General features: G+C 39.8%; 1 protein-coding gene across 2 annotated transcripts in view; it reads left to right on the top strand.

The window, feature by feature from the left end:
* Positions 1–1,769: 1,769 nt before the first annotated feature.
* Positions 1,770–20,934, top strand: part of LOC144646399 (uncharacterized) — a 75,317-nt gene continuing 56,152 nt past the window's right edge. The window contains exons 1-13 of one of the 2 annotated variants that reach the window (XM_078505969.1): positions 1,770–2,032; positions 3,187–3,299; positions 3,536–3,973; positions 4,504–4,872; positions 5,279–5,630; positions 7,517–7,710; positions 8,808–8,992; positions 11,238–11,333; positions 11,531–11,713; positions 12,489–12,706; positions 13,096–13,136; positions 13,698–13,794; positions 14,274–15,332. In XM_078505969.1, coding sequence (XP_078362095.1) covers positions 3,227–3,299; positions 3,536–3,973; positions 4,504–4,872; positions 5,279–5,630; positions 7,517–7,710; positions 8,808–8,992; positions 11,238–11,333; positions 11,531–11,713; positions 12,489–12,706; positions 13,096–13,136; positions 13,698–13,794; positions 14,274–14,556 — 2,529 coding nt within the window. In that variant the 5' untranslated portion in view covers positions 1,770–2,032; positions 3,187–3,226 and the 3' untranslated portion in view covers positions 14,557–15,332. Of the gene's footprint in view, positions 2,033–3,186; positions 3,300–3,535; positions 3,974–4,503; positions 4,873–5,278; positions 5,631–7,516; positions 7,711–8,807; positions 8,993–11,237; positions 11,334–11,530; positions 11,714–12,488; positions 12,707–13,095; positions 13,137–13,697; positions 13,795–14,273; positions 15,333–20,934 lie in introns of those variants that run through there. The other variant, XM_078505968.1, reaches the window with a different exon arrangement.

Genomic DNA, 20,934 nt, shown 5'->3' with positions numbered 1-20,934 from the left:
AGGTTTTCTTCTAATGAAGAAAATGAAACTGGGGCTGTTTACCAACCCCTTAATGGCACCCGAAACTTAAAGTTCGTTATTGGTTTTTGGCGAACAGGTACTTACGCAGACTGCTCTGGCAGATACCGTGAACCTCGAGACTTCAAAGGAGCTGTCTACCCGACTTTTGCTAGATTGTGGAAGCCCGAGAACCAACATAGAAAGAAATACTGAAATCCTAACTTGTTGAACTTGGTTTGAAATTAAAGAATGGAGAGACAATGAACATTCTAGCAAATGTGGTTGCAAAGATTACTGGAACGATTCAGAGGGCACCTGTCAATTCTTAGCAGTTTGACCCCTTGTTATGGGACATGAACTTGCTGACACTCTCCCAAATGAACTAAAGGTATCAAGTGTGGAATTGCTGATTGGAAATGACTACTACAGTGATTTGGTTTTGCCAGAAAGGAAGAAAGTAAGACCTGGACTGTACTTGCTTGGATCTCATCTGGGTTGGATTCTCTCTGGTCGACTGCCAACTGAAGGAGGAAATTTCCTCCACCACTATACGTCCCACCCGAGCAGCAGCTACCCGAGCAAGGCAACTGATGCAGAATCTCCTTTCCTCAGGAATTGGAGCTTTCTCCTGGGGAATGTCGCGGAGTTGCCGCGATTAACTGGAAACGAGCTAAAATGCTAGGTTACCTTGAGAGAAGGCTTGGTTACCATTCAAACTTGTGACTTTTGGAACAACGTGTTTTACGAAAAATTTGGACATTTCGTAGTTAAACTTCGGACATTTCGTAGTTAAACTTTGGACATTTCGTAGTTAATCTTGGACTTTTGTAGTTACATTTGGACTTTTCGTAGTTAACGTTTAATAGTTGGACTCGGCAACACCCCCGCTTACGCCAGTGACGTCATGTTACTTAGTCTTTAATTATGGCAGAATGTTGAATGATATTCTGTCGTGTCTGTCCAGTTTATGAGAACGTCGTGTTACTTCATCTTTAATGTAGAATGTTTAATGAGTTTTTGTCGAGGTTGTTCAGTCTTTGAGTGAAAAAATCGCCTGAGTAAGGATAAGGGCGTACTTGCCAAGGCTGCACGAGCCTATTATCCCGGCATTATTTACCACATTATGCGCAGTCTTTATTTACTTTATTTATTAGGATCTTTAGTTTTTTTATATTTGCCCCTTATAATTGTAATTAACAATTGGTTCATGCTTTTAGCTGTGCACTATCGAGTAATGGTGCACGAGGTAGTTTGGAAAGCACGCAAGATGCGTAAGAGTTGCTTTAGGCGATAGCCGAGTACAAGCCTAGCTTCTTGAGTGTTCTCCAAAGCTCCGGCCCGCTTGCGCCATAACTTGATAGTGCACAGCTAAAAGCATGAACCAATTGTTTCCCATTGGCGGTAAAAAAATTCGCAAAAGAAAAAATTCTGGGGAAGCGATTTGCCCACGCTATGAGAGTGTACTATTGGATTATTGTGCACGCTTACGTTTACGGAATTTGGTTGCTCTGCTACTGTTTTAATAAATATTTTTGAAACATTTATACGATTCATTAGCATTGTAAGTAGCGTATTGTAAGTGGTGTGCTCTAAATGTACTGCAAGCCGTGTACGTGTAAGGATAAACGTGTTAAAAAGCAAGTATACCATCAGGCAAATGTCCATTAAAAGAGCGTTAACTTATTCATAATCACTCTAATAACACAAAATGTAAATGCAGTTTATAGTGGTCAAGCACTTATCTTCGAGAAAGCTTTTTCCAAGCATTCCACTAAAACAGAAGAAACAAAAACTTAAACGAACATAACGTGGATAAAAATCCCAACCAGCGGGAAGCAGACCAGTTGCCTTATATGAATACAAAGTTTGACCGAGGATTTGAACTCGAAACGACCGAAAACAAATCCAGCTAGTGGCAGGATGGAGATTAGATCTAAGTTCAGAATCCCTGGCTCGTGTAGTTATTAGGCACCTTCTTTGCTTGTCTCTGATGTTTTTTAGCTTCATTCTATTGAGCTAAACAGTATATGTGGTAAGTACATTTCTCACAAAAGATGCTTTATATCTGCATGCATGGCTAATAATAACGTTTCATTTTTTTTTAAGAACGCCGATCAGGAAAAACCAAGCACAGAAAGAAGAAGTTTCAAAATGAATTTCTTTCATTTGTTTGCTTATTGATGGCTTTTAGGCAGATAAGGAACCCTGAAAGAATTAAAACTAATATTTTTTGTTTTAGTGTTAGCGAACGCAAGGCTGTTAATAATAGGTAATTTCGGGCTTGAAATTTGGCAAGTTGTAATCTTTCGACGACAATTAAACCGATTTTTATGATTTTCCTCAAAATAAAAGGGACTTTTTGGAAACAAACTACATCTGGTTTCTTTTCTACCAAATAGCTTTTAGAACATTTTAAATTCTGCCGCGTAATCAAGATTTTGCTCGGTTTTTCCTGACCGTATCACATAAACATTGTCGACTTCCCTACGCATATTTAAGAAACATATAGACTGAATCGTTCTAAAGCACATAATATCTACAACACATTTAACGTTATTCTTTCGCTTCCTGATTTTATTCAAACTTCGAATTCACTTCTTTGTTCAATAGAAACTAACTAATCCATGGTGTTACTAATCTTCTTTTACAAAAAACACACATAAGTTAACATTCTAAGGGGTAGTTTTGAACATGATAAACAATTTGTCCCTGACTTGTTAGCTTTTAGGGCTTTCAAAAGCAGCAAAAAAAATGGAACTGTCAGGTTATGGAAACCGAATTAAATCGTTTTGTTATGCATAATGCTTGGTTGTACGAACATAAACTTGATGTTAGCTCATTAAAAATCTTTCCTCTGCTTTTATAACAGAAACTGATCACCAGAAGTTTAGCTGTAATCGAAACGTCTACTAAGTCCGCCACAGACTCTATTACTCCAACACTTTAGAGCTTCCATTAAGACAAGTGTGAAAATACGTACTCGGCGTAAAATGTCTGCCATCGAAAAATTTTGGAGTATCAATCTTAAATCTAGTAAACGGTTTGGCCCAGGAGTATCAGTTGGTCGTAAAGTGAACAGTTCTTCTCAAAACAGTTCTCAGAACTACTGTCACCCGGACGATCACACTTTCGACAAAATCTTAAATCTATAAGCTTATATCTAACTATCTTTTTTTGTAATTTCAGTTAGTGGCCATGGCAACCGCATCCCAGCACTAAAAACAGAATGGTCCTAGTCTTCCTCTGTACCTTATGGCTGGGTACTTCATTCACCATAGCAATTCAAGCAAATTCAAAAGGTAAACGGTTAGAAAACAGTGCTTTAGTACAGGTTGGTAACAAAAAAGGCTGAAATAACATCCCCCTCCTGTTAAAGCACTTTATTCACGCTCTGCCCCACTCTCGTTTTAACCCCCCCCCCCCCCCCAAAAAAAAAAAAAAAAAAAAAAAAAAGAAAGAAAGAAAAAAAAACCTTCCAATAAGTATTGCACAGCCGGCCCTAATTATTGAACAATTATTTATCAATTTATTGCAGATTTTGTTGGCATTTTAACTGGTGACGATAACCTCACCGTTTTCGCAGACGGCCGCCTTGTTGGCCACAACGGCCGCGCTTGGAACGCTGCGAGGTGGCTTTCCTTCTCTAGCAATACGAAAATCATTGCCGTGTTGGTTTACAATGGACCGGGAATCGGTGGATTTCTTGGCGTGTTTAGTAACGGTGTGGTCACGGATAGAAGCTGGAAATGCAAAGAGACCAATAATCCAGAAAATGGATGGGAGCAGACTAATTATATAGACGATGCCTGGCCATACGCTTACATCAGACAAGATAACAGTGGTCTGAATATTTTTTCGGAGCGAGTAGATGGAATTCCTTCTAATGTTCACTGGATTAGTCCGGCAAATCATAAAGCAACCAGGTTCATCTGCAGGCGTCGCTTTAGTACGGTGGAGAAATCACGTAAGAAAAGTAAGTATTACTGAAACACTTTGATGTTTAATTTCTTGACAGCAATTCAGTCTATGCCAACTTCAGAGTTTTTTCTTCGACACCTTAGCATGTTTGTTATATCTTCAGTCATTTAATCGGTTTCCTCTATCCTCATTCCCATTTATCTGCAGAATTCCCACTATCAACTACACTGGCAAAGTATGGTTTCGAAGTTCGATTTTTCTGTAGGGCGGGGAAAAGGCGAATCAACGGAAAATTCGAGCGGTGTACGCCAATTCTGTCACTCACCTATCCAAATTGCATTTGCCGAATCTCTATACTATGAGTGCTCCGGCCCGCTCTTAGGTAAGATTTCAACCTAATAGGAAATAGAATTCAACCTAATAGGAAATAGAAAAAAGTATTAATAGTTGTCTACACTATAACCGGTGTGGTTAATTAGAAAGGGTCTTCAAGATTAATAGCAAGTTTATTTCTTTGTCCTCTAACTAATCAGGTAGAATAGGCACACGAAATGCAACTTTAATTGTAAGCAATTGTTTTAATAGCTTTGATAGCCATCCGTGCTAAACTCGACACCAACATTATCTGGCTCTATCTTGATGGAGTCCTCACAACAAGAGCAAAGGGCAGCTTGGCACTCCTTAAAGATCAGCACGATTTTCTAGCTGTGCAGGTAGAACACAGTTCAAAACACTATTTTGTCGTTATGGCCTCGTCCAGCAATGGCGTTAGAACCGACGAATCGTGGAGGTGTACGAATGTTTACCACGGGGGCTGGTTTCGTCCTAGTTACAACGACATCTCGTGGCCCAGAGCCTATTCTAGGACCGGTGACACTTATTTCGTGGCACCAGATGCCAAGTGGATCCGATATATAACCCCAAGTAATAAAATCTTTTGCCGGCAGACTAAGGGTAAGGCCATACACCATACACCATACTTCAGATTACGTCCAAAATAGGCGAATTACTTTAGAACAAAAAAAAAAACAGGAATAAACGTCCTTCCGAGAAAAAGCAATCAAAGTGACAAGTGTAGCCCCTAGCCTTAGCTGAATGTATAAATATGGTACAATAGAAAGACAAACCTGACTGGGAAAGCCAAGAGTCATTTTTGTAAAGAAATTGCTTGCTTAGCCAAAGACTGATTATGAAATATTCGTTAAATAACAGTAAGGATGCCAGACAAAAGCAAAGCAAGTATATATACTTCCAACGTTCTTTTTTTCTTTTTTTTTTTTCATTCTCAAATCAATGTATACAATATTTGCAGACGCATTAAAGGCCTCTCACTAAATAATGCTCTGTTTATTTGAATTAGAGCCTGATCCCCAAGTTCCCTATGGTAACTCAAGTGCAGACCTTCAAACATCCGTTTCTTCATTGGTACCAAGAATAACAAATGTTCCTACCAACTCAATCACTTCGACATCAATGGTAATGAAGAACTCACCAGCAACCATGCACACAACAACAACAATTCCTTCTCCAACCGGATCACACAGTTTCACCAGTCCTTCAAGAGTTTCCGCTACAAGTTATTCTAGCAACACGGATACGAATGGGTTATCTGCGTTAGTGATCGTGTTGATAACTGTTAGTGGTGGTGTGACGGCTGTGATCATTGGACTAACTGGTTCTTGTTACATCTGGGTAAAACGGAGAAATAGAAGGTTTCAATTCTTTTTAGTGTTTAGTATTTGAATTGTATTTATTTTTCGTGGAGTTTACCTGCATTTAGTAATTATGGGATAGGGGTTTGTGGTATCCGAAATAGAGCAGTTTTCAATTGAGTGTCGAAAAATCAAAACCAAAACCAAAACCGAAGTAATTACTCTGACAAATCACAAACGACACAGACAATCTAGGGAACCAATCAAAACTTGAAGCAAATACATGTAGTTGGCACGAAGCGCGGGAAAACGTGCGCGAGCGAGTCGCGATTCGTTTTGGTTTTACTCCTGATTGGCCAAGAAAGTGGCGCGAAATTTTTAAACCAATCACTAAGCGTAGTGAACGCAAAACCAAAGCAAAGTACTTTCGACACTCAAGTGAAAACTGCTCTAACCAAGGTGGAGATACATGTTTTCAACAGTTGACTTTGGCTTCCTGGAAAAAAATCACCACAACCTTATTTCTGATATCACAAAAACACGAATCAAATCATTGTTCTATCATACATTTTAATGTTACGTGATGTTCAATAATTCACTTTTTAACATAGCTAGCAGAGCCGCGCAATCAAATTCAGTATACGTAAGCGTGCACCATATGGAGGATAATACATGGTTGCGCGGAGATATGAAATTTATATTCGAGTGTTGAAATTGATAGCTCACGAGTAAGCGCGCGCAGCGAACGAGTAGAATATCGATTTGAACACGAGAAGATAAATTTCATATCTCCAAGCAACCATGTATTATTTTGTGAATTATATAAACTCACTAATAACGATGTTTTTGACGATTTTCCGAACATTTCCGATTATTTTTTTATTTTTTTCGTCCGCGGTCCCTTGCTTTCTATTGTCACTTTTAGTTTTATTTGGACCGTAGATCTTTGAGATGATATGCTGTACATTTTCACTGTTTTCACATGGTTTTGTCCATGTTTGCAGTGTTGTTTTTTTAACATGGTTTTGTCCATGTTTTTAGTGTAAGGATAGTCCCGTCTATTCTCACTTTCCTTATCGAGACAACTACATGATATTTCGAATTCTTGACTTATTGAGTTATAGTCAACAACTGTCTTTGCGCTGGTTTTTCTATTCTGTGCGGCATACACTCTGCTGAAGAGACCCAATCAGGTCGAAACAGCTGTCCAGAGTTTGCATTTTTGACCTTCAGTTTGGACTCTATCATGTCGTTGTCCCGTTAAGGTTTTTTCATTTCTACGAAGTGTCAGCCTTGCTTATCTTGTCTCTTTGTTTTCTTTTTTGATTTGCCGGCATTTCAAGCTCGCCCTTTCGTACCCATTCTTTGCGCGGTCAAGAAACCCTATGGAACCACCTTAAGAGGCTAAATTTACTTTCAGCTATCGCCTCGAGCAACTCTTACGCTTCTTTTGTGCTCTTCAATTCAAACTTCCTTTTTCCTTCCTTCCTCCGTAGCTTTCCAAGATTCGTCAAAAGTCTTTCGAAGCGCTGCATAACCACAGTATACTCAGCTGTAAAATATTTTTCGTTTACAAATTGTTAAATAATAAAACGATTATCTTGCCCAATCTTGCAGAATATCGTCTGCTTTTAGCCAACTCGGCCTGCGGCCACGTCTGGTTAGTGTCAGGCGATATTCTGAGCGATTCCTTTTGCTAATTGATTACACAATTGTGTGCAATTTTAAAGCAGCCGCCAGATCTAGATCTATCCTCCCCCTCTACTTTTTAAGTTGTTTATGTAGTTTACGAAAACTATATAACACTACCAATTTGTTCTCAGACACAAATGCCATCCGCTCTAGTCTCGCTCTTAAAGAAACATATAATTTCTAGCTCCGACCATATGAGCCCCCCTCTCTTTACTTTTGAGCTTGCTTGAGTATTTTATGTATTGATGTTGCAGGAAAAAAAGCAACACCAAATTACCAAGGAAAAGTCAGCGGAGTAATAAATGGGAGATGAAGCGCGATGACGTCACTGTATGTGAAGAACTCGGTCATGGAGCATTTGGAAAAGTGTTCAAAGGAATCATGAAAGTTCCTTCTTCAAAGAAGAAAGCAAAATCGACAAAAACTGTAGCGGTAAAGATGCTACAAGGTATATTACAATAGGTCTTATTCGTATTCTCGGTATTGGACTGGAACTAGCTTGCAATGGAAGCTAATGCGGGTAATCTTTTCAAATACAAATGACATGAAGCTGTTTTTAATGATATTCCCCCGCATAAGCCTCTATTGCAAGCTAGTTCCGGTCCAATACCGAGAATACGAATATGGTATATTGAGCTGTTGTGTATATTATATACAGACTATTATATTTCAAACGTTACTATTTGGTTTATATACACGACCCACAAGCTAAAAGAAAAACTTCAAACACAAACTTTTTTTCCAAATAAAGTTGCGTAATAATCGGACGTGATTATTTTAGACTTCGCCTCCTGGTAGGTTTGTAGAGGTAAATGAAGTAGTTCTGCCGGAAGGAAATCAGAGGTTGTACATGTGCAGCCACAGCGACCATGCTAGTGTGCATCTCCACATCATTGGTACTGCAAATTCATCACTCTAAAACATGGATGTCCTTCGTCTGATTTAATTTCGGAAGATAAAACCATTGAGAAACCTCTTTTTCTTAGGACAAATGTGTTGAGTGGGGTTATCTGAGGGCCATCTTCACTTATTGTTCCACGTGATCTTAAGCGAACAAATTCTTAGTTTACGTATTGAAACATTTGAGAACGTCTGGATGTAGCTTAACTGATAACTAAGAATTAGCCAGAATTTTAACTGACAGCTGACAAATGACGCGTTTAACTAAGAAAGAAGATCTGAGATCTGTAACATTCACTGACAACTGGAAAGAGGGACGAAATTTTAACTGATATCTGAGATTCTAACAACCCAGCCAGACTTTGAATTCATTGTAATGCAAAAACACTCAGCAGATTTTCAGAACCCAGCCCGGGTTCGAGCACAGGTAGGGGTGATAGAAATGTGTTCATGGATTAGACAGAAGTGCAAAAGGTTAGAGCGTATCCTAAGTTTAACTACCATCCTGTCCAGGGAAAAGAGCAATACTTTTCGCTTCAAAGTGCATTTAAAAACCTAGTATGAGGTTTGGCCGCGGGCTAAGTACTTGACAGGGCGTAAAATGAAGACATCGCAAGCTTATATATTTTAATCAAACATTTTCAGAGAACGCCACTTCTGATCAGAAGAAAGATTTCTTAGATGAGATTAATCTGATGAAAGTGGTTGGTTCACACAAGAACATCGTGAGTTTGATTGGTTGTTGTATCAAGTCCTCTCCAAATTTCCTCATAGTGGAGTTTGCATCACATGGAGACTTGCTCTGTTATCTGAGAGCGCGAAGAAAAAAGGTAAAAGCTTTACTATAGACTAAATCTGCATGAAAAAGGGCCTTTTTCGATCAGAAATACTTTCGTGCAGGAATTGATACCTAGCTAGCCAGCTTTCTCTTTTAAAAGAGCCGTTGGTAAGCAACATAGTTTGTTGAAGGTTTGTCGCTGACTGTGTTTTGATGTTATTTTTTCAAGACGTTTCGGCTATTGCTTAACCCTTCATCAGTTAAAAAATCAAAGCTTTCACACGCGATTTAAAAATAGCAGCACGTTAGCGCGCGCTTTAAAAATAACGTGTAAAAGTTTGAAACAAAAGAAAACGTGGCGCGAAACTCATGCGCGTGACAAGGACTTGTAAACCTCTGGGATGACAGCATGGTCGTTCCCAGAGTGCGTATCCTTTATGGACAACCAGGCTTCCAAAAAGAGTCGCTTGTGGTAATTTCGCTCATGTCCAACTACATTGACGGCAATGAAATCCATGTGGTTTATTATTTTCATGTACATGACAGGAGATCTTTGAGTCATGGTCGAACATGGCCACTGCTCGTTTGTGTTCCGCAATCCGGGTCTTTAATGGTCGCTCCGTGTGACCGTAGTATACAAAGTTACAGTTGGTGCAATTGATTTTGTAAACTACGCCAGATCTTGGGCGGTCAACATCATTTTGAGCCTTTGGGCGCGGAAACAAACTGTTTACAGTTTTTAGCGGTTTGTAGGCGACTTTGATCTTTGTTTTCTCAAAACGCGGCCAATCTTTTCGGAAATGCCTTGAACATAGGGGAGTACCACAAAGCCATTAGTTGGTAAATCTGCTGGTGGTTTTGACAGTGATCTCTCACAGTTGTTAATAAAAGATGGTGGATAGTTGTTCTCGCGCAACACCGACTTCACTCGTTTTGTTTCTTTTCGTTTCCCTTCTTGTGTTGAGGATGTTCTTTGCCCTCGTAGCAGTGTGCTAATCTCTTATAAAAGGGTGATGAGAATTGAGTCAAGGTATCGGTCTGTTGTGTTGACTCCTGACATTCACCTATTCGTGTGCCCTCCTTTTGTGATAGTATCCAAAAGGTAGTCCCTGCTCCGTGGTTTCCTCAGTTCAAAGTGAATTGTATACTGGGATTTATGGAGTTCAGATGTTGATGAAATCGTTTACGTGTTCCTTTTTGAGGCTGCGTGGCTGTCATCCACGTAGCGGAACCACACTTAGGAGGGTGATGAGCTGTGGTGATCGCATTTTTCAATCTCTTCCATTACAAGGTCAGCTATAAAGGGCTGATCGGGGAGCCCATCCACATCAAAGATTTGTTTGTAGTAGATGTTATCGTGTTTGATAGTTTTGCTTAAGAAAAATTATAGTTTCTGTGTTGCTGTGGAATATTTGTGCGATCTGCTAGATGTTGATTTTGGTGGAGCCTCTCGTTTGTAATGGTTAGAGCCAGGTTCACAGGAATAGAAGTAAAAAAAGACTTGACGTCAAAAGAGACCATTATCTCATCACTGGTGACGGACTGTTGGCGGATTTGCTGCGCAAACTCTGAGCTGTTCTTGACTGAAAATCTGTTCCTCCGGAGAGGGGATAGAATGGAAACCAGATACTTGGACACAGCGTATGTCGGGCTACCTATGCTACTGGTGATGGGTCTGAGTGGTCGCTCAGGTTTGTGGATTTTTGGTAGACCATAGAAAGATGCTGGTGTGGAATTGTTGCAATGTAGCTTTTTGTATAGTTCTGGTCCAATTTGGGATGTTCCGGAATTCTTTTCCTCTCTGATGTTAAGCAAAAGTTTGTTAAGGTCCCTTTCGACACTAGTTGTTGGGTTTAATCTTTTGTCTGTTACTTTGAGATATGTGTTCGTATCATTCAACAAAACAGAACTTTTTCTTGATGTTCTTCCTTATCCATTACAACTATGGATTTACCTTTATCGGCTGGAACGATTGTTACATCCTCAGCTCTCCTCAGGTCGTGCAAAGCGTTTTTCTCCTCTCTTGTCATGTTAGATGTTTCAGGCTTTTTGCAAGATTTTAAGATGTTACTGACAGAGGCGCGTATTGTGTTTTTCGCTGATTGACACAAACGAGCAGTGGCCATGTTTTTTGATAACTTATAACTTATATGTGGTGGGTCGACTGAGAAGCAATATTCAATACTATTATTTTCCTTTTCTAGTTTCCAAGTTTAAGTTACCCGGTTCAAAACAATCTGAGAACGTTGTCCAAGTTTTATCTACCTCTTATACGAATAATTATTCACGATTTTCAGATAAAAGAGACTAAATTGGCATACGCTGACGTACGAGAATTGCCGCCGCCACCGCCCATACCACCAAGATCATTGAGCCAGACAAATGCAGGCAGTGTAAGTCATGTATCACTTGCATCTTGCTCCGACAAAGGGCTAGCCCTCACAAAACATCAGCTTTTCCAAATTCGTTTGGGCTGTTTACCTTTATCAACTACATGTCAATAATCAACTGATTAAATGATTACATTACCATTACCTTAACACGCATGTCGGATTAGCTCTTATAGGTTTCCTATCTGTTCAAACAACAGCTTAAGCCTGGTATTGACGAAATTGACGAAGTCAACGTGGCTTTCTTGAAGTCGAAGAGCAGCATTGACATTAAAATTAACAGCCCACCGTCCTTGAAGAAGGAAGAACAAAATGTAGATGAAGACGATTCCTTGTCATCACAGGACATTATGTCCTTTTCCTGGCAAATATCAATGGGAATGGTAAGTGTAAAAAGTTTTTTTTTTTACGTAAGATGAAATTGTATGGATGGAGAAAAGAGTGAACCCGTATGCTCACTGATCACAGTTTCGTCTTACCCTGGCACTCAAATGTTGTCCTTTCTTTACCCTTTGCCCTTGGTATCTCTTGTCCTTTCCTCCGGAAACTAGGACCTTTAAAGGGGCTATGTCACGCAATTTTAGGCAATTTCAGCAGTGACCATCTGGTCATAGAATTAACTAAAATATCACAGAAATGTCAAAAGGGGCATGGATAGGCAAATTTCGAAAAGATTAAAAAGGATGGCGTTTGGGTAAACTTCAAAACTGTTTGCCCGACATTTTTCAATTTTATCTCAATTTGTATGAAAGTGTCATTTACAATGCTCCAAAATCATCCTTGTTTGTTATATGGCCGTGATTTTGCCAATAACAGACTTTTGCTCTGTCAATTTAAAATTTAGACCTCTTAATTACCTAAAATACCTTGACCTAGCCCCTTTAAGTCTCGTCGTTCCCCAGTAAGAACAGAGTCCCGGAAAGTTTCCGTGCCATTTGCATGCTTGTCCTGTTTCAAGTCACCCGGCTTTCAAGACTAATGCGCGGCTTTTGGTTAAAAGAACTTTATGGTACATGTAGGTGCTCACTCTTTTGACTAGTCGATGATGATATAGATCAATACTTTTTAACATTAACTTAACGTACTTTAATCCAACCAAGTTTTTTTTCTGCATTAGGAAGCAACCACAGTGACTAACGATATTTCTTATGTAATTAGCAATACCTATCGGACAAGGGAATCATTCATCGGGATCTTGCCACACGCAATGTTTTAGTCTGTGACAACAAACTTGTCAAAGTCGCTGATTTTGGTTTGGCGCGAAATTCGCTAGAAGAAAATGTATATCACAGGACAGGTCAACACAACAAACTTCCGGTGAAGTGGATGCCACCTGAAGCCATAGATGACGGTGTTTTTACCACGAAAAGTGACGTGTAAGTGAATTTAAGTTTGTCTTACATAGTTTGCATTTATCCATATAAATTTGAGCACCCTTTCTTCAAGTTATTCTCCATGAGTGTTAATGAAGACAGAATGAATACGTAAAGAAACAAGTAATAATCCACACCATGAGCCCACTAATTTAAGAAATTGATGCACCGATTTTATTAAGGCTTCTTTTCCCGATATTGTTCCTTTTCTTTTTATTGGCGTTTACTGTTTACTAAGTGTCGATCATTTAAATAATTTAAGGAGAGGGGGTAGGGAATGGAGTGGAGAAGGAGGGGAGCGAGAAAAACGGAAAGGAAAGGTAAATTTACAGTAAATTGAAAGGAATTCGTAAAATGGAGTATTTTATTAGAAATATTTTGTTGTATCATAGGTGGTCATATGGCGTTGTGCTCTGGGAGATTGCGACTCTCGGTATGTTTTCCCATATTGCTGCAAAAGTATCCCTCAAATACTGCATTCGCTTTTGTTCATACCTTGATAAAATAGCACTGCCAGCAAAACTTCTATGACAAGTAGGTACACAAACCTACTCTTTTGTACTTATGGTGTAGCTTTGTTAATTCACATTCTTTCTCCCCCATCCAACGGCGGCGCTCCCAGTTGACTTCTGAGGTTCTCCGGAGTGTGATGTGGCCCTTTGGGCCGCTGTAAAGCATTTTTTTCGAATTGTGATTAAAGAATAGTTTGTCGACCATACACCTTCAAGATTTAATTTAACTAAAGAATTAAGTCGGTTCAGAGAGGCGCTTGACTGTTTTCCAAAAACTAACTACCTACCCCCTTCCATCTTTGCGGGGCCAGCGAATGTCGCGCAAACGATGATCAAACTCACCCGGTCTCCGCATCACAACCCCCGCGGCGCACACCACCTATTGTTTTCAGAGCCTGGTGTTTGCATGAAACAAACATGTACATCTTGGTTGGTCAAACGTGGATGAAAGGTGAAAAAAGTTGTCTGAATTTAATTTTAAGGTGGTTTTCCTTACCCCGGAATCAAAAACAGTGAAATTATGACACTGCTCAGAAGAGGATATAGAATGGAAAAGCCAGATACATGCTCAGAGGAGTTGTGAGTATTTTTTTTTTTTTTTGGGGGGGGGGGGGGGTGATTCGGTTGCAGTGATAGGTTGTAAGTCAGTAAGTAATTGCTACAGCTTTTTCCCTATTGAAGATTTCATTAGGAATAAATCATATGGTAATCAACAAAAATAAAAATATTTAAATATATCGAAACAATTTAAAATGTAATGGACACCCCCACCCACTTAAGAGGGCACTTTAGTCCCTATCCCAGTCACAAACAAACACTTCCGTCATTTTTAACCTCGAATAAGCATACGCCTTTTATAAATGAACACACATTGTGATCGAAAAAATGTCCACCTTGGGAAGGTTCTACTCTATGTACTTATAGATTTGTTGGCTTAAACTGGGAGAGAGATTCTGGGATCTAATATCCCGGGAACTGTCTGTGGACGGCGGGAGTTTACTTCAAATGTTCACATTATGTTATTGAGGAGATCATTTCTCATTGATCCTTCAACACAGCTATCAATTGATGACGCGTTGCTGGGAAGACGATCCTGATGGGCGCCCAACCTTTACCGAGCTGTGCCAGGATTTGGAGGAATGGATGCAGCGAGACGTTCCTTATTTAAACTTGGACCAGTTAAATGAAAATCAACCTTACTATGATACATCTGCAGTATCAGCGGCCAACAAATCGTCCTGCGAGGGACATGAGTCAAAGAGTCCTGACCCAAACACCACCGCAGCGAGTTTGGCTTGCGACAACAATGACAACAAATCGATCCAAAGTACAAAGTTATAAACAAAATTAGAAATATGGGCAAACTGAGGTCCGCTATTGACATTTACAGCTGTTGGCAAAGCGACATCGTTTCGTAGAAACATGCGACATTTCGACACGGCTATTTGTGATTTGGCTTAATATTAGCGCTTTCACGCGCTTTGCACCAGTTGTATGTTTTTGTACGCTATTTACCGGTTGCACGTTTTTCCGCGCTTGGCACGCGTTACCTAGGCTTTGAATCGATCTCTGATTTGTTGATAGGGCTCAAATTAAACTTAGTGCACGTTTTAAACTCATTTTGCAGGCAAAAAACGGAAATAGGCCATTTCCGAGTTACCCTTTGCTTCTGTCTACGTGCGAAACCATTCATGTGAAAAGTCTCCATTTTCATGCAAATCAAACTCATTTTCATTTTAATAGTTTGCACGTAGACTCGTTTTTAAACAGAGGCAAATGGTAACTTGGAAATGGCCTATTTAAGAGGACTAAAATAAATTTGAGAACGGAGGCTTTTTTTCGAAAGTTGTTTCTAATTTTTTTTAAATGTCACGTCTTTTTAAACTCCAAATTTAAATTACTAGAAATCCGTATAATGGTACAAAATAAAACAATTCAGTGAGCCAAATGATGATTGAAATTTCCACCCCAGCGTGGTGCTGCTATATGTCTAAAGGCAACGGACGAATAGTAATTAAAAATTAATTCAATAAGGGTTCTAATTTCGTCATGAAAATAATAATAACTCAATCTCAAAACACCTGCTTATATAGATTTGCCTAATAAAATAACTGCATGAGTAACACATTTGTTGTTGTTGTTGTTTTTGTTAATTTTTTCCAGTTTTTACCCGGGATGGCGTGCACAAAGTATGCGGTCTAGGCTTTCTTTGGCAGAATGAACTCTAAAAGCTCCCTAGGCATTACTGCAGAATACATGGCCACTTTTGAAGACAGATATGTCTGGTGGCTCGTTTGGCTCGGTAGTCACTGCACTGTCATTGCCAAACGAAAAATCTACACACCAAGGACTCCCACTGCCGAGCCAAACGTCCAACTAAATCTACAACCGAGGACTTAGCGCACAATGTGTTAACGCACAATTCAATAACGTCTCGTTCTTTAGATCCACTGCCGAGCCAAACGAAATCTGCACCTGAAGACATAGAGCATATTAAAATTATTTCTCTTTCTTTACACTAAATTCGCCGTCTTCAAAAGTGACTTCGCATTCTCTAGTTTCTCTGAAGAAATACATCGGAAACTAGATCTTTTCGCTCCGGAATTGTCATGACGTAACAGTCCAAAAGTGCTGAGCTGTCAACACCACTGGACCGCTTGTAAATTTAGCGCGGGAGTGTGGCTTCCAACAGCGCGTCATCACAACATTACACTGCTTGCGTCGCTCGCTTTTCCGCTCGCTTCTGTTAGGAGAGTAAATCTTTCTCCTTTTACTTTTTGAGCCAATAACTCCCTCCTTCCTACATTTGTAAGCCAATTTCTCCCTTCCACCTACATTTTTTCACCTCGATTTCTCCCTCCTCCCTACTCTTTTGGGTCATTTCTCCCTCCTCCCTATTCTGTTCCTCCCCCTCTTGAAGTAATAGTTGTAGTTTTGGATAGGCAGAGAAAAGGAAAAGAAGAAAAACAAAACACTCTGCTCGGGTTCGAGAGTCTGTTCAAGTGACGAAAAAAAGAATTTGCCGTCGTACCTAGAATGCAAAAGCAGAATATTATAAAAGGATTGGCAAAACGAGGACACATGTTTCCAGAAACACCTGTAGCACGTGCATGTTTCCCAAATGTTTCCCAGTTTTGCCACACGAAAATAAATTTCTTCCCACAAACATTTGCGGCGCGGCATGGAAGCATGGCAAAACGAGCCGGGTCGTGCCTTAACTTTGCAAGTAACCCACTGAAACGCTGAAAACGATTGGAACCTGACGAAAAGCTAAGCCTAGGCCTTATCACGGTTTTCGATGCCATCTTGACGAGTAGGCAAAGCGGGTAGAAATTACAGGGTTTGTATGGGAATCCGACGGCAAATATCTTTTACAAAAATTGAATTCTGGACAACTTATGAATGGTACAGCTACGATACTAGGCAAAAGGTTTTATTCGCCGAGTTTGAAAGATGTAGCTGGGCTAGAAAGCGTTCAGTTAAGTTTTTAATTTCCCCAGACATTTGTCTGTATTTTTTTCCGCATGATTGACGCTGTTCACGGGAAAAATTATAGACAAATGTATGGGAAATTAAAAACACAGCCACATCCAGCTAGAACCTCTGAAACGTTATTTTCAGTATTTTTCATGTAAGGTTCTTCAGAAAAATTAATCTCGTTCAACTGTGGCCTATTTTCCCAGGTAAACGTATTTTGTTTTTATTTGGGTAACTTGCCTCTTGCTAGTATGGCCCTGGTTTACACTTCAAAATTGCCGGCTGCCAATGGGTAAATATTTTTTCGCCTTTACTGTAAGCTTTACCGTATTTTTTTGCCGTGAATTAACCTATCGCCTGCCCTTCGCATCTGATCTTGTCAAACTAACGGTTAAATTTGCCTCTTGGGCCGCTGATAAACCGAAACGAACTTCAAGGTTTGTTTAGTTTTTCCAAACGAGGGCCTTCTCAGAATTCTCACTAGCGAGGGGAGCAGGGATGGCGCAGTGGTGAGAGCGCTCGCCTCCCACCAATGTGACCCGGGTTCGATTCCTGCCCGGTGCCATATGTGGGTTGAGTTTGTTGTTGGTTCTCGTCCTTGCTCCGAGGGTTTTTCTCCGGGTTCTCCGGTATTCCTCCCTCCACAAAAATTAACACACTTTAAATTCCAATTCGATCGGGAATCCGAGGGCTACAGGTTTGTCAGTCGCAAGACTGCTACGTGCTATCCTCGTAAAATAAAGACGATTAATTTTTTATTTATTTATTTTAGGCCCTCACCTGTTAGGTAGGTGTCCATGTCCTCCGTGTCTCCGGTCTAAATTTCAAAGCTTGTCATGTCACAATTTGGAATGGTCCGCATGTCGCTGTCGGAAATTCGTCATTTCGTCTAAACACGGACGTGAGTAACTTTGTTGAACTGTTTTGCAGGAATGATTTAGGAACTGTGACGCTTGGCTGAGCTATCGAGACTCTTAGACCGTCTTCTCAAACTTCAATGCTTTAATGTTCTTTCTCTTCTACTGCACGCACAGCTATGCACAACTAACTAAAGCGAACAAGTAGCCCTTCTAATATAGGTAAAATGTAGACATGTTTGGGTTTGCTGAGCGTGGAAAATTTTACGGCATATCCCACAGCATGATTAAACTCGTGAGAACACACTTGTTAAATGATCAAAAAAAGTAGAGAATAACCAATTATAATAAATTTTAACGGTGAAACAGCGGATGACTAAGAACCCAAACAAGACCTCCATATAGGTGGGAAACACGGACAGTTTTGGCTCCCAAACATGCTTACTCTGATAAACGGAACTACGACAACCCAAACGACTCTTTTGAACTAGACACTAGACAAAACCTTCTCAAAAACAAAGGAACTGCAAGTGTGGGCTAAACCTTGAACAACTTTGGACTTTAAACCTACGAGTAACCTTAAACAACCTTGGTAACTAAAACACTTCACAACAACACTTGTCATATCACAATTTGGAATGGTCCGCATGTCGCTGTCGGAAATTCGTCATTTCGTCTAAAGACGGACGTAAGTAACTTAATGTACAGAAAAATCGAAGAAAGGTAGTTAGAGCGGGAGTTTCTCGCACGTCTCTTGCAATTTTTCATTTAATAATGACATCTCGAACATAAAAACCACGTGAGTAGGATTTTCTCGGTCAATAAATTTGGCAGTTAAAACGGCGTTTTAAATTCTTTTAATAAATTAAAAATGACGTGAATCTAAACTTAGAACACAGAGCATAAGTTTTTCGTGTATTTTGAAGAAGCCGTGAAAATTAATTAAATAATTGACAGATTAAAAAACGAAATGACTAACTTAAGTACACAAGAGCAGGAGGTTCTCGGGCATTTCATAAAGGAAGTTTAACTGTTTTATTTCTTAACCGATGAAAATTTCACCACTCACAAAATTAGCTCTCAACTGATCAAAAGTTCCCAATTGCCTAAAAGTTTTGTTTTCACCGATTTCTCGATCTCGACGGGCCGTTATTTTTGGAATGCTACCCGTTGTTTCAAGCATAGATTCTTCGTCGATTTTTCAAAGGTGGGTTTTTATCTTGCTCGGCTGGAAATAACATCCTGGGCTTATTTGTCCTAATGTATGTGCTATGCTCGCTGGCTATGCTTGATCAGGATGTAGTACGTTAGTGGGTTGCCAGATTATATTTAGAGCAGCAATGTTCCCGCTCTTGCTTGGTTATTTAGACTAAATTTAAGGCAAACCCTCATTTTGTGAGTTGCTTTCTTTTAACATTTTTCCTTGATCAACCACAGCCATAACGAATAAGGTCCCATCACCCTTTTTAGCGAAATACTAGTGAGCAGGTCAAGCAACGAAAGCATTTGATGAAGGTTTCAATGGGGTGGTGACATTTACGGTTAACGTATAATATTTTAGCTTTTTTACAACTAACGATTTTTTTTTCGTTACGATTAAGAAGGACTTTAAAAAGCGCCCTCCTCTTCCCCCCCACCCGTCCCCCCACAGGCCCCTCACCCCCCCTCCACCCGCCCCTTCCCGGACCCCTCGTCAACAGGGCGCAGGCACTCGCCTGCCCGGCCCGCCGCCACTCCTCCAGGCCTACCGAGGGACCCGGCGCGAGTGGTCACGGGCAATCGATCTTCTCCTCTGGGTCGCTCCCTTATGAGCAGAGTCGATATCCATTCCAGGAACCTCGGCCGTCGAAAGTACTTTAAGTGTTAAAAATTCTTTTTCATTGTTTTAAAAAGTTAAAAATTAATTTCCATTGATATAAAACATTTTTAAGGTTTTAGGACCTTCGAATTGAAGATATAGAGATACAGAGCAACAGTCAGAGCTGTGAAAACACATTCGGCAGACACTTTCAACACTTCCGCTTTGCCTAATAAGAGTATCAGCCTTTCTAGGTAAAAACACGCACACACACATAAAAGGCAAGACAAAAAGGCTTGACAAGAATCTTGAGACCTTCATTTTAGTGGCTTGGAATTTTTTACTGTTTTTTACGGCTAACGGTTAAAATTTTACAATTTTTTCGACTTAAGGCTTAATTTTTGCTTGTTTTACGACTTACGGCTAACCCCATTGAGACCCTCTTTGACTGTTTGCATTTATCCCCTTTACGACGTGATGTTTAGTCCGCCGTCAGACATTTAAGAAACCGAGAGATTCTCCGTAGTTGTCTCATTTAAGGAGGCTCGATGTAGTTTTTTTAGCCGAAGGGTGGTTGTTTTTAAAAATTAAAATTATCTAGGAAGCTAAAGTTCGATTTTTGCCAAAATACACCGTAATACCAAATTTTGGCAAAAATCGAACATTGGCTTCCTAGATAATTTTAATTTTCAAAACAACCACCCTTCGGCTAAACAAACTACATCGAGCCTCCTTACGAGGTAGTCTTTCTGAAAAACACCCACTCAAATTTGGGTCAAAAAATTAATTTTGCCTGAACAACTGATAGACTGTACAGGGGCTAGAACTAAAACAATTTTGGTTTGATTCAAAATGATTTTCTGGCCACGTTAGGAACCAATAATTATTTTGCCCCTTCGGGCCCGCCGCAACGTCTGGAAAATTAGAAAAACAAATATTTCATTGGCATCGATCATCACTTTGTTCATAAACATTTCTAGTTTTCTAAGAAAGGAGCAAGTTTTCCCTCGATTTATCTGGAAATGCGTAATCAAGGATTAATGACAACTACTGATCAGCATCGAACGAAGGTTGAAAAATGGCCTCAACTCTGATTGGTTCGCGACATTAAAAAAACGATACAATCTTCACAATCACAGTTTTTCTGAGGCTGTGCTTAGCGTACCTAAACTCCCCCAGCCATAAAATACTGGTTATACCAGCCCCTCCCGCCTCTTTATTTATTTATTTATTTATTTATTTATTTATTTATTTATTTATTTTTCTTTCATTTTTTGCTGGCGAACAGAAACACATAATGTTTTTCCTGACCGTCGCTCATAAACATTGTCGACTCCCCTACGCATATTTAAGAAACATATAGACTGAATCGTTCTAAGTTCTAAATTCTAATTTCTAAGTTCTAGTGGAATAAGTTATATGTCGTTAGGCGAATGGTCGTCGGAAAGAAAATGGTCTGAGACCGCAGTTTGTCTGGAGGTGGGGGTTGGTCGGTCTACTACTGGTCGTCGGTGTTCGTTAAAGCGGTGTTTAAGTCATCTTTTAGTTTCTCCTATATATTGTTTGTTACAACGTCGACAGTGTACC

The sequence above is a fragment of the Oculina patagonica genome, chromosome 3 (genome assembly GCF_052425735.1).
Source record: "Oculina patagonica isolate OP01 chromosome 3, crgOcupat, whole genome shotgun sequence".
In the NCBI taxonomy this organism is placed as follows: domain Eukaryota; kingdom Metazoa; phylum Cnidaria; class Anthozoa; order Scleractinia; family Oculinidae; genus Oculina; species Oculina patagonica.
The sequence above is the reverse complement of the archived record's forward strand: the minus strand, read 5'-3'. Positions and strand labels throughout refer to the sequence as shown.